Source organism: Chionomys nivalis, chromosome 4 (assembly GCF_950005125.1).
Source record: "Chionomys nivalis chromosome 4, mChiNiv1.1, whole genome shotgun sequence".
NCBI lineage: Eukaryota > Metazoa > Chordata > Mammalia > Rodentia > Cricetidae > Chionomys > Chionomys nivalis.
Genome location: NC_080089.1, coordinates 75,211,611 through 75,225,605, shown reverse-complemented (window position 1 = coordinate 75,225,605; position 13,995 = coordinate 75,211,611). Strand labels below are relative to the sequence as shown.

The 13,995-nt window shown below is 37.7% G+C and overlaps 1 protein-coding gene across 1 annotated transcript in view; it reads left to right on the top strand.

Moving 5' to 3' along the window:
• The window catches only part of Gfral (GDNF family receptor alpha like), a 41,646-nt gene that overhangs the window by 12,858 nt on the left and 14,793 nt on the right, over positions 1-13,995 (top strand). The window contains exons 4-6 of the mRNA XM_057768794.1: positions 4,557-4,613; positions 5,415-5,745; positions 8,865-9,115. Of these exons, the coding sequence (XP_057624777.1) occupies positions 4,557-4,613; positions 5,415-5,745; positions 8,865-9,115 (639 nt within the window). The remainder of the gene's footprint in view (positions 1-4,556; positions 4,614-5,414; positions 5,746-8,864; positions 9,116-13,995) is intronic.

The window sequence follows — 13,995 nt, the reverse complement described above, 5'->3', positions numbered from 1 at the left end:
TAAAAATGTATGGGGGAAATAGTGTACTAAATTTACATATTTAAATTAATCGAAATTTGTGTCAATTATCAAAATATAATGAAGACAAAAGCAAATAAAGACAAAGTATCTCCAAGAGAAACTCAGTACTCTGTTATGGATGTATGTGATTGAAAACTTGCTGTGTCAATCTTCCTAAATTTCAGACCATTTGAAGGAAATCTTTCAAAATAATTTTCCAATATTTTTGAAAGATATTGAAATATCTATAAAAATGTTTCTATATTCTTAAAAATACATTAAAGAGTCATGACCACATAAAGAGTAAATTGATCTATTCTTAAACCATTCTTTTACTTTATTCATAGAGCTGGTACTGCCCTCGGATTTGGTGCCACAGTCAAATGTCACAGGAGGGCTCCAGAGAAAAGATGATCCATCCGTAAAGGCTGAAAGAAAGAGTGACTGTGTCACAGCAGTGGCGGCCTGCCAGGAATCCCAGCACTGCACTCTGCTCCATGAGAGCTTTAAGAAAGCCTGTGGCAAAGGAACAGCACAATGCCACACCCTTAGTGGCCGACTGTTGTGTGTGGCCCTAAGACAGAGCCTGACAGAGACAGTTTTGTGGGGCTGTCAGTGTGCGTTCCCTTTCGAAGGAAACTGCATTCAGATTTGGAAAAGTTTATTTGAAGACATTTGCATACAGGATACTCAAATCGATCAAAATCCCACCTTCAGTCAAGACAATGAAGATGGACTCAAGGAGAACTTTGCTTCAGGTTGGTCTTCAGGATTAATTTAGGAACATTGAATTAAATCACACCAAAAAGAGCTAACTAAGTAATAATTAATTCCTGGTTCTATCTGCCATTTCTATCTTGAAAGTTTATCAAATTTCTCTTGGAAGTTAAATGTTTGTAAATCTCCATACCATGACGATAGGCAAAGGGTATCAGAAAAAATGAAGCAATGTGATTTAATTTGCTGGCATGTTGTCAATGTTATTTATTCATTTATTCACTGACCAAATGCTTAGGAAACATTAACAATGTGTTAGGTCTATGTAGTGAAAAAAGAAAATCTGTCTTTCATTGAAGAAAATCACTATATTTTAAAATTAAAGAAAGAAACAGGTGTAGTGGCACATGCCTTTAATTCCAGAACCCAGAAGGCAGAGGTAGGTGGATCTCTGTGAGTTTGAGGATATTCTGATCTACAGAGTGAGTTCCAGAAGAGCCAGAATCACACAGTGAGATGCTGAGAGAGAGAGAGAGAGAGAGAGAGAGAGAGAGAGAGAACAATAGATAAAACATAGCAAGAAATAGTCCTTAGTTTCTACCTTCCCATGGTAAGTTCTAAACCCCTGAGACAAAGGAGCAAATAAACAAAACCACTGCTCTCTAGAAAGGAGTTTTCATGACACTTTCCTGAGAGACATATGCTGTGAAGCCCATTTCCGTGCAAAGGACTGAGATGAATACTTAGCCAAAAAGAAAAAAACATGAAAAGAACATACAGGAAGTGATAGAGAAGATGAAATACAATGTGGTTGCTATAAGAACTTAGCTGCTTGCACACAACACTGGACTTGCAGAATTTTCTCCTGTTAAGGCAAGGGACTGATCCTTTGTCCTCCTCTTGTGGATCTCTAGTGGAAATGACTGATGTCCCAGGTAAGTCAGTAGCCTGTCGGGTAAACACAATACCTGGAAAAGCACCAGTTAAAAATGAGCTCTCACTCAACTATACTCACAACTGTTATGAGACTTTAATGTTTGTGCAGCAAATGCATGTTGGATGATGGACCAGCATAAAAAATGTTAGATTCTGGATAGATGCTTATATTCGTGAATCACACAAGATGCATGAACAGTAGCTGAAGTTAGTCCTAAGGTTTTTTTGTTCATTTGGTTACCTGATTTTTTTGAGTAACTAACTCAAAGATACCACTGTCATTCCTTTCATTAATATGGAAAGTTCCTGGAAGAAAAGGCTTTAGTGGGGGACAGAGGAGATATCCAGATCCAGATGTGTGCATGTTTGAGTTGCAATGTTTTCTAGATATCCAAATGATGGCCTCAAGTTCTAAGTATGAAATTTATGTTTGATTCCATATATGGCATAGGGATATGAAATTTGCATAGAGGGTGAAAACTGAGAGGAAGGGATCATTCATTTATAAATTAAGAGCCTATTGGACTAGTCAAGATTAATACAAAAAGTTTATGGTGTCTTAGACCAAAATGATAGCATAGTGAGATGATGCCAAATTGTCAAGCTGTTGGTTCAAGTGAGTCAATGAGAGAAGAATACAGAAGTTGATATAATGAACAAAACTTCTCTACCTGATTCCATACGGAAAGTAAAGAGTCATCCATAGCAAAGCAGGGAAGCAGGCTGGAGAAGAGCCAGGCTTCAGTACACGAAAATCCTCTGTTCCTTGGCTGATTCTAGCAACTGCCTTTGAGGACTTTGTTTACATTAAGTATTAGGAGAGAAGCTGTCTTCTGTTTTACTTAATTTGATTTATCATCCATCATAGAGAAATACATCTATTAGTTTATTATAAGCATATTATATGAGATTATAATATTTAAATCAAATATTTGAAAGCAGTTAGCTCTAGACACTGTCATGTTAAGGAAGAGAAGAAAAATGGGAGCCATTCTGACACTAATTTTAGAAATACCTTGTAGTTTTTGCTGCATTTGTATATGATTGTATAACTCAAGTGAGGTCTGATTGGTGCATAATTGTTTAGCCCCAGGACATACTGACTTTTAACTGTTATTCAATAATGAAACTGTTTAAAATATGCCTGCATAGATACATATACAAACATAACATACACACTTCTGGAAATGACATGAGGTTGGCATTTAATATACAGGCATTTTATTGTACTGCTTATGGAAATAGCATACTATCAGAAATGAAGTTCACTTGTTTTATACTAAATGTAAATATTTTGCTGTTTGGGTAATAACTACTCACACAATGAGTTGGTTGTTCTGTGCAGGCTGGGAACAAAGCCCCATAGACTAAATGATCTTGAGGGAAGAAGCTTTATTCATCACAGATTGGAAGCAGAAAGCCCAGATAGCCAAGGGTCTTCATTTGATGAAGTCTCTGTTCTTCCTTGGCCTCTTGCTATGTCTTTAAGTGACCCTTTCTTGATGTGTGCTAAAGAATGGGTATGGGAAGGGATGGAAGAAGCGCATGGTGCATCTTCTTTTAAAAAACAGTAGCCTATCCAATCAGACCTGTTTCCCATTAGTATGACCTTATTTGTCCCTCACTGATTCCTTAAAAACACTACACACACACACACACAAACACTTGGTGTTAGAGCATTAATATTCATGTTTGAAAGCAGAGCATAAACATTCAGTCAATAACAAGAAAGTGATTATAAATTGATGGGTAAAAGGTATTTCCTGAATAAGTTTTAGTCTATAGCATAGACTTGCCAGTTTATCCAAGTAGTGGTACTTACTGTATTAATATTTCTATGTTTTAGAAAATCTGTATGACTCACCAAAATCTGGTCTTTGTTTATTTGTTCGCTCTTTGGAGTTTTATTCAATATAGGTTTGTCCCACAGAAATAGAAGTCAGCTCTTCCTCAGAAAGGCAGGAGGTTTGGATTTTAGAAGAAATGATGATTCCTTGACCTAATCAATAGAAAAATAAAATTATAAAGTTCAGTTAGGGCAGTACAGAGTCTATGGAGGTTGGAGCTCCCAGCACTAAGAACTTGCCTATAGTTGTACAATAGTTTGCTTGCAGTAGGCTCAAGTGCAAGGGGCACAAACAGTTCAACAAGGACAAGTTCAGTCTTGCAAGAATGCTTGTATCAGAAAAAGTTGATGTCTTAGTAACAATTGTAAAAAAAGTACATTAATTAAATGTTTTTAAATGAAATTCTGATCACATTGATTTCCTTAACACTCTTTCCACAGGCTTGTTGTTGCTTCTTGTGTTTTATGTTGACTTTAGCTGTGTTTATTTTTTAGGAAGCCTTGAGGTATCAGTCACAAGGACTGCATGTTGCTATTCTCAATATGCCACTGGTACCCAGTTAATGCTTGTACAATGAACGATTCTGTCTATAAAATTTTCTAGTTCTACCTGCATGAGTCCCAAGAATTCTTAGAGACTAAGATAATCAGAGGTGGAAATGACTATAAAATTCCATTTCTACCTGATTTATGATACTGGTTTTATGGAAATTTATTTTCCTTTACTTTCTTTTTCTTTTTCTCCATCTCTCTCTCTCTTTTTTTTTTTTAGAGAATACTCCTTCTGTTCTTTTGTCTTCAGATCTTTTTTTTTTTTTGCTTCACTGTTCATGGTGTAGTGATTAACATTACTTTATATTCTCAAGTAACTGAATCCAAAATCAAGACATTTTCAATTTTCTGCATGATTTTTCTTTATCTATCTCTCATTAATTTTAAATATTAAAAGTTAAACAAGTATCATACACATCTATACATATTTGGTTGACTATGCATGCATAGCTTATAGGAAATTTTGAAAACTATTCAATAGTAAATTGGTTTATTTCCTTTCCAGATAACATGAAAAAGGATAATAAATACAAATGGGATCTAACTACTCCTTTGTACCAAGGTAATGTGTATAAACTATCTTTTTATCTACATTATAAACTGGATGATAAGGTTTAAATGTTATTATCAGAATTTTTAACGATATACAGATATAAAATAATTTGTGTAGTTTAAAGGTTGTATAAAACATGCTGCAAAATCATGATATTCTTTCCAGTGAGTATTATGAAAACAATAACTTTGCCCTTCTGTCCTCTATTTATGGATGTTTTGAGAAATATTCTTCCATTAAAATAAAAGTTTGGGCCAATTTTAAGTATATTTTGATCATACAAGCCAATTAACTGTTTTTGTGTATGCCTATAGTGACAGCAGAGGCAGCAGTTATATATATATATATATATATATATATATATATATATATATATATATATATCAGAATGTGAGCATCTTCATAGGCAGAACTATGTAGAACCTTGGTTTAGAATTTCCTACCCATCCCCAGTTAACTGTGACCAAACAATGACTTTGACTCCTGACTGTGAGCTCACAATAAGTTACATAGTTCAAAATGTTTCTGAAGAGTTATTACTTGTTTTTGAGAAACTTAGAGATTTTTTTTCCATTAAAGCTCCCCTTTTGTCCTATCCATTCCTTACCAATCTGGACTACAATAAGCATATAGTATTGATGAAAGAAGATTGAAAGATTGCACCCTCAAGCCTCAGTAAATTTATACTTTTAAAGAACTCATAGCAGCCTGGTACACCTTTGTACTCAGCTTAAATTCTTATAGTTTTGTTTACAGGTTCTAACTGTGCAACCTTATTTTCCTATGACCTAGGCATTTTATTGTTTTCAGGATTCAAACAGATGCAGTCTTGTTTGGAAGTGACAGAGGCATGCGTAGGGGATGTGGTTTGCAATGCACAATTGGCCCTTTACCTTAAAGCATGCTCAGCAAATGGAAATCTGTGCGACGTGAAACACTGCCAAGCAGCCATACGGTTCTTCTATCAAAATATGCCTTTTAACACTGCCCAGATGTTGGCTTTTTGTGACTGCGCTCAATCTGATATACCCTGTCAGCAGTCCAAAGAAACCCTTCACAGCAAGCCATGTGCTCTGAACATCGCCCCACCCCCCACTTGCCTCAGTGTAATTCACACTTGCCGAAATGATGAATTATGCAGGTGAGTAAAAACACACATACCTTGCTTTCTTATTTCGGCACCTTATTTATTATAGTCCAATCCTAACATTTGATCTCCTTCCATTGCTGGAGTTCCCACCATTGTCCAAAACAGTGTAAATAAAGCCAGACAATTCTCATTGTGAATCTGTGGTACATGTGTGGTATCCTGTTTGAAATTCAAATGTAAAATGCAGAGTAGGGTTTTACTGTAGAGAAACCCACTGTGTTGAATTGTGATGGCCTATATTTTTTTAAAGATCGTAGTGTGTGTGTGTGTGTGTGTGTGTGTGTGTGTGTGTACGTGCAGACAACAATTTTCATGAGTTGGTTATCTTCTTCCACCATTTGGGTTCTACAATTTTAGCTCTGTTTATCAAGCTTTTTGAAATTATCTTCCATCCCTCATCTATCTCACTGGTCCACAGTCAGCTCTTTAATTAGTCTTTTTTCTTAATGATTTGATTACAGAATCTCTGTTGTTGTTTGGTTTTTTTTATCTGTTTTAGATAAGGTCTTCCTATGTATACAAGGTCAGCCTTTAGTTGACAATCTTTCTGCCCTCAGACCCCTGGATACTGGGTTACCAGGCTACCAACACACATGGCCTGTTGTGTTGGAAAAAGCTATTAATTTTGACAAGGTGACTCTCCAAATTCAGAATAAATGCTTTTTTTTCTCAGCCTGTGGATTGAGAAGAACAAGGTACTTCTGACTATGGCATAGGCTTTCCCAGCAAACCTGTGTACTCAATATCAGAAATGTATTCCTTCCCTGCTTTCTCAAGCTCATGCAGTCTGTTATGAAGGAAAGTAAAGCTAGTTGTTTGTTTGTTCATTCAAAACACACATGAATTGGGCATCTCTCTAGGCATCAGTTAGAAGTGTCTGTCCAGCTGTTTGCTGCAGTCAAAGAAGACAGTTAATTAGAAAATAGGTAACATATAGAGTTATGAGTGATGTTCATATTAAAAGGGTTCTGAGGGAGAAATGTGATACAGTTTAGAGATTTCGATTGAGTTCGTTTTCTCAGCCAAATCAAGATTTAAAAGACAGGGGGAAATAACAGGTAGCAGCAGAGAAAATGCAAGCACTGCAAACAGAATCAGCATTAGAGAAAATGTTTACTGGGGGTGAGGAAGGACACACATGCAGCAGATACACAGAGAAGACCCTCCACTAAGCAGATGAGAAGCTCAGGAAGCCAAAAAACTTCCAATCTCTTCCCGGGGACTGTTTTTTTGTTGTTGTTGTTGTTGTTGTTGTTTGTTTGTTTGTTTGTTTGTTTGTTTTAAGTCTCTGAAGAGTTTTACCTTTCTTAACTTAGGGGCTGGTCAGTTTGAAGAAGCCAGCCACCTTGGCACCTCTGCCTATCTGTCTGCCTACCAAGGTGTCTAACTCCTTGTCTCTCAAAATGGAAGGGGGAAACTGTTGTAAAAATAGGGTCATCTGCATCAGGAATGATAACAGAAATGTCATAATTAAGTTGTAACCTCAAAAGAGTCCAAGAAAGAGAGTCAAAAAGTTGCAACTTAAAGAATGCTCCCAAAAGGAGCATTGGACCTAAATGAAAGAAACGACTGAGTAGCTCTCTTAAATTACTGTCTGAGAGGGCACAAAGCAATCCAACAGGCAAGATATTGCAATGGCATTGAAAGCGCATGCCACCCTCTGATGGAGTATTGGAAGCAGAAAGCAACAGAAAAGGAAGCCAGAAACTAAACAGGGTGAGGCACCAGGGCTTGGGGGCTACTGCCCTGGAGAGGCTCTTGAAGATTTGGAGTGACAATATGAGTAATCTGCACCCTCTGCTGAAACTTCCATTCTAGCTGCAAGCTGACATCCAACTGTCCTGTGCAGGTATTCATGCTTAGGAACCACGAATGAATTCAATATGTCTGACTCTTATCTTCTCATTGAGGTTCTCATTAGCACATGTGATTTTACGTCCAAGGTAAATTTATCTCTCCAATGATTAGAAACACATGGTTATGTAGACAGTTTGGGATATGAGTAAGAAATTCAGGAAAAAAAATGAGAATCAGAAATAAACAGAGAGGGAGTTTTAACAGGTAGTCCCCAGTGGTCTCACGCTAGCCTAGGTCTTTCTGCTCCAGCTTCCTAAGTCATAGGATTACAGGTTTGTCATATGTACGCTATGTCTAATTTTTTTGTAATCAAACTTGGTGGTGTGTGTGTGGGGGGGGGGGTTGGTCACAGTCTATGGCCAAGCCAGGTTCAACCACTTATCCATAATAAGTCAATTAAAGGAGTCAGATTATTAGTGAAAAACAAACAAAAAGGAGACTTTGTCAATGTTTCTTCACTGGGAAAAGGAAAGAATAGATTCAGTGAAACTCCCCACCTCCAAGTCCACCTTGAGGGAGGCTGAAGCGGTATTAACATTTAAAGAGAAAACCAAGGTTTTTCATTTATAAGCAGCTCTAATCAAGTTGTTGTCCTGCCCATCGTTGCCTGGGCTTCATTCTCATCTGGTAAGGTGAGAATGGACAGGTCATTAGAATTTGTGAAATCTCTTTTGGGGAGACATGTTCCCCAGCCTTAGTTAAACGTCTCAAAATAATTTTGCAAATTCTATTTGGTATAATTAGGAACATGGAAAAAGAATAAAGTACGGTTGAAAGGGAAGAAAGAGGGAGGGAGAGGAGCAGAGAAAAATGTACAGCTCGATAAAAATCAATAAAATAAAGAAAAAAGAATAATGTCTATCCCATTGTGTAGGAAAACTGGAGTGGAAGTGCCTTCTTTGAATTTTCCTGGTGGGGGACAGTGTATAAATGTTAGCTCCAAAATCATACAACATTTAAAGCTTTTTAATAAATCTCTCAGGTAGTTGACACTGCAAACATCACCCGTTGTGATAAACATATAGTGGTAACGAACATCTGCATGAAAGGACAGTAATTTGTAGAGTTTTGCTGCTTTTTTTTTCTCCACATTCTGTATAGCGGCAACATTTGAAAGCACAAAGTTAGCTTTGGACGGGAACCTAGACCTCATTTTGCCCCATGCGAGTGTTTCACTAGGTGAGAGAGCATCACATCCTAATGGGAAATCTCTCTAGTCATAGGCTAATTCCAGTTCTTCACTCTTTTCCTAGGACACACTATCGAACATTCCAGTCAGAATGCTGGCCCCGTGTGACAGGGAAGTGTCATGAAGATGAGACTTGCATGAGCACATTAGGCAAGCAAGATCTTACTTGTTCTGGCAGTGACAGTTGCAAGGCCGCCTACCTGGGAACCTTTGGGACAATCCTTCAAGTGCCCTGTGCTTGCAGGAGCATTACCCAGAATGAAGAACCTTTATGCATGACTTTCCAGCACATGCTTCATAGCAGATCATGTTTCAGTAAGTTATCCAACTGAAAGATTGTTGGGGGAGGCTGCTCGTTTGTTCCCAGCTGCTCGGTCCTGAAATAATCATACACAAACCATATTATTTGCAATACTGTTTGGCCAATGGCATAAGCATATTTCCAGATAGCTCTTATACCCTAAACTAACTCATCTCAATTAATCTGAGTATCACCATGAGAACATGGCCTACCGCCAAAGTTTCGGACCTACAGAGGCATCTGTCTCTGACAGGGGTTACATGGCTTCTCCCTGATTCCTCCTACTCTCTCTATAAATCTCTTTCAGCCTGGCTTTGCTCTGTTAAGGCATTGACCAAAAACAGCTTCTTTATTAACCAATGACAATAAAACATATTCACAGCATATATCAGCTCCCACATCGAAAGATTGTTTAATCTACTTACCTACACACACATCTATCCTTTTTTCTACTATACCATAAAAATGGTAACCAGTGAACCCCTACCAAAAATGTTCATGAAGACAATTGCATTTACTATTTTGGTTATGCTCTGGTTTTACTTTCTTTCTCATTTATCAGAAAGTGATTCATTTTTTAAGTTGATGAGCTACTACTGATTATCATTTATTGATTTTTAATACGAAAATCATATAAGGCTTTATTTACATGCTAAAAATATTCATTATTCATAGTTATCTAACCACAAGTCAGCTCCAAACATGAACCTAAAATCATTTATTATTTAGCCATTTAGCTGGACAGTTTTAATCACTGGCTTTGGGTGCATTGTGGGGACACTTTCGTCTAGATTTGAGCACATATCGGCACTCAGACCTCATGACTCTACTGAGGCTGGATTGACCAAGATAGTATTTAGGAAGCATTGTTGGCTGGTACCGCACAGCTCTCCTCTGGTGTTTCCTTCAGCAGTATAACCGGTGACTGTCGCATGGTGCAGCAGGATTCCTGGTGATTAAGACCAAACATACAGGCATTTATAAAGTATCTCTTCCTTTCATACTGGAAATATGCCGGTGAACAAAGCAAGATACATGCCAGCCTCAGAATGACTGGGGAACAAACTACAAAAGGATGTGGGCTGTCAAGGTGGGCTTTTAGACAAATTTGATTTTAGGTAGGATTTAAGCTGTTCTGTGCCTGAAGTATACCTTTCCTTTGATTTATTTTTCTCTCCCCTAGGACTTAACAAATCTGTTAATTAACCTCTAATGATAAGATGAAAATTACATTTCTTTTAAAGTTAATCTTTAATGTAAGGAAAAGAAAACTGAAATTTAAGGCCTGGCCTTAGTTAGAGTTGGGTCCTCTGACAACATTCTCTTAAGATTCTCGAACTGTTTTGTGAAAACAGCTCATAGGACATCCCAGAGGCACTTGAACTTGAGCTCATGTGTGTTCTGTCTGCTGTCACTCTCGTCTCACCATTGACAGTCAGTTTCCAGAGAGCGAACCGTCTCTCCCTGGTGACCCAGCCCTGCACCAGTCTAGTGCAAAGAGGTTGCCTGTGCTCATTGTTTTCCCTTCCCTTTTGCACACTGATCTGTGCCCTAGATCTGATAAGGCTTTTGTAACTGGAAGGACTGTGGCTCTGCTCGGTCTTATCTCTTACTCATGGTCTACAGCCAACTCTACTCAGTATTAGAGCTCACATTTTAATCCTCTCATCTCTTTTTGAAAAACTATTGAGTTTCTATCTCAAGTAACCATTCTTTTTTGAAAACTTTACATAATGCTAATGTGGAATAGCCCATTTATAATGTCATTCGTACTATTTAGTAAGATGTCCCATCTGAACTGGAGTAATTTGGATGTTGAATCTCCCTTTCTTGTTGTACAGAATTATTGGTCTCTGTAGAAAATGAAGGCTTTGTGTCTTCCCAGACTCCAGCAGGCATTTCCCACCTACATGACTGCTGCGTATTCCTGCATAGTTGATACTTATACTGTGGCAGTACCCCACTTCAATCTGCACATTTTTTATGCAGATATCTATATGACTAGTTTCTTCGACTAATAACACCAAATATCAGTAGATTAACACTGACTTAATTACTCACCAACATGAAACAATTATGAAGAGAACAGATGGAATGAGAATTGAAGATTATCAAAATTCATGTCACCAAGCTATTTAGTGTTCTCCTACTAGGTGACTGATTCTCCTCTGAGTTCATAGAATCCAACCAACACATCCACCCTGCTAATAAAGAATACAAAAACTGCTCTTAATACTTTGGTGGGTCCATCCTAAGTGCCTCATTCATCACTTTCACTTTGACTAATTTGCAATGGAAGCAGGGTAACACAGTTCACTTCTGTGCCTGCTAGGAAGGAAAATGAATTTGGTATATATTTAACCTATCTCTGCCACTGTAGCTCCAACAAAATATATAAAGCTATGACTCCTTAATACTGATCCAATTAATTTATCATTATACTGGGAAGTACAAATTCATGTTTGAACATGTCTGTCACATATGCCAGAATACAAACCATAGAGCAATGGATTATGGGTAGTAGTCTATTTGAAACCATTTTTGAAGAATGGGAGGAGTCAATATTTTGCACAGATATATGTAGTTTTCTTCTATTTCATTGAACTAAAACTTGCTCCTTTTGGATCATTCTACAGTGCTTTGTAAATATACTATGAGACTATGTCATCTTGTCAATAGAGCAGAAAATTTCATTGCCTGGGTATAGGGATGGTGAAAATAAACCCTGCAGACTTACATCACCTAACCCATTAACTTTACCTTGTTATAGAGTGCCCACTTTCCATCACTAGTACGTATTCTTCCACACACCACTCCCCATCACTTTGATGTCTACCAATTTCTGTATTTGTACTTTCAAACCATTGACCTAGAAATGAACCTAGAAGTAAGACTTACTTCTAGACACTTTTTCCAGACAAAGCTAACTTGAATACCATGCACATACTGCCAGCAGACAGGGTTTTTCTTCCACACTGTTCTCTAGGGCCACCTCTGTTTTTGCAATGTATGGAAGATGTCCATGAACAGTAATCACTGGCACACTGCTACACTCAACTTTTCCTTGAGTCAGGTTTCTAGCTGATCCAATAGTATCCAATAGGAGATGTATTTCAAATGACAAACAGGCCTTGTGTGTGCCATGACCTTGTTCCACAACACAAGAGATGTGCTCTCTAGGGAAGCTTATCAGAGATTGTACACTGCACTGAGAAAGAGATTCAGTGTATCAAGCGACAATTATTATTATCCTAAACACACTACTTTAAAACTATTGTTTGGGCTTAAATTGGGCTTCTAGTAATTGGGCTTCCAGGGTTTTATTTCTGGATTTTTCTCATACTTTACAAAGACTATACATATCTTCAAGATTTTCTGTTAAGTGTCCACAGAAGTTCCCCCAATTTTATTTGGAATAATTATTCTGTTATAATGAAGGAAGACCCTGATAGCCACAAACACAGCTCCAGGGAATAAATTGACATTGAATTTTTGGTTCTCCAATTTGAAACATCCTCAGAAATATCAACAGACTTTCTTATATAAAACCAATCTCACAGCCGGGCGGTGGTGGCGCACGCCTTTAATCCCAGCACTTGGGAGGCAGAGGTAGGCGGATCTCTGTGAGTTCGAGACCAGCCTGGTCTACAAGAGCTAGTGCCAGGAAAGGCTCCAAAACCACAGAGAAACCCTGTCTCGAAAAACCAAAAAAAAACCCAATCTCACCCAGATAACTCTTATGCTCTTACCCTCATGGGGAAAAATTCAGTCTGCACTGTCCGGTCTGAGAACCTCTTTCACATTCACTTACAGCTCTGAGAATAAGACAGGTCTGTGTGGGAAAAGACAAGGCTGCTAGGAACAAACCCATCAGTTCCTCAGGAAGCACATTTTGCCCAATCCTCCCAGACAGCTGTGCATACACAATAGCTCCTCTAAACAAACCATGAAAGGGTGAATCAATATACCCATAGAAGAAGGAGCAAAGCAGTTATATACTGTTCCTACGCAGCAGCCCTGTCCTTGAAAGCAATCAGTGTTCTTTCCCTTGTTAGAATTCTTCTAATTATGTTTCCAATTAAAAGCCTAAATCTTTCTGTTTTTAGAAAGCTATGTTTTTTATTAATATTTTTTAGAAACCAGCATCTACAGAATTCAGATTATGAGCTACATACACCTTCATTTATATTTTGAAGAATTTCCAACATCACTACTTAATCTCAATGACAGTGGGGTGGGGGCATTGAATGAAGGACATGTCATACGGTACTTAACTCATGACATCTACCAGGCACAAATACTTTATTAGCAGATCTTATCCTATGAATATAAATTGATTTTTCCTCATGGTTAAAAAAAATTGGCTCTTTGTCTGTACTTACAGATAGAGTTAACTGGGTCCTTCTAGCAAATAAGAGTAAGTTCCCTTGAATAAATGACAGCATAAATGAGAAAGGCTACGTAAGTATAGGGATCTCTGTCTCTGAGCATCATGTTTATTGATTGCCCTACACTTAGGTCAGGAAGAAAGGTCTTACTTTACAGACTGTAGAGACTCTAGAGTTTACCTCAATCTTTTATACTTCATCTTAAGACTGAATTTTTCAGTTCAGATTTTAAGCAGAAGAACCAGGAGCTAACAAGCACTGCTGCAGACACTCACTGGAACACAAACACTGGTTGTCTTTGCTTCCCAACACTGCTCTTGCATACCGATCTACTTTTCTAAGTTCTAAGTAGTAGGTGTCTATTTCAAGTCAATACTTGAGATCATATCAGTCCTGAAAATAAGCCTCTATGCTAAAGCAATTATGTTTTTTAAAGTGTACATTACCTAAGCTGCCTATGTTTTGACTGTATTTACCTGAAAAGATAGAAATGGAAGAAGATTGTT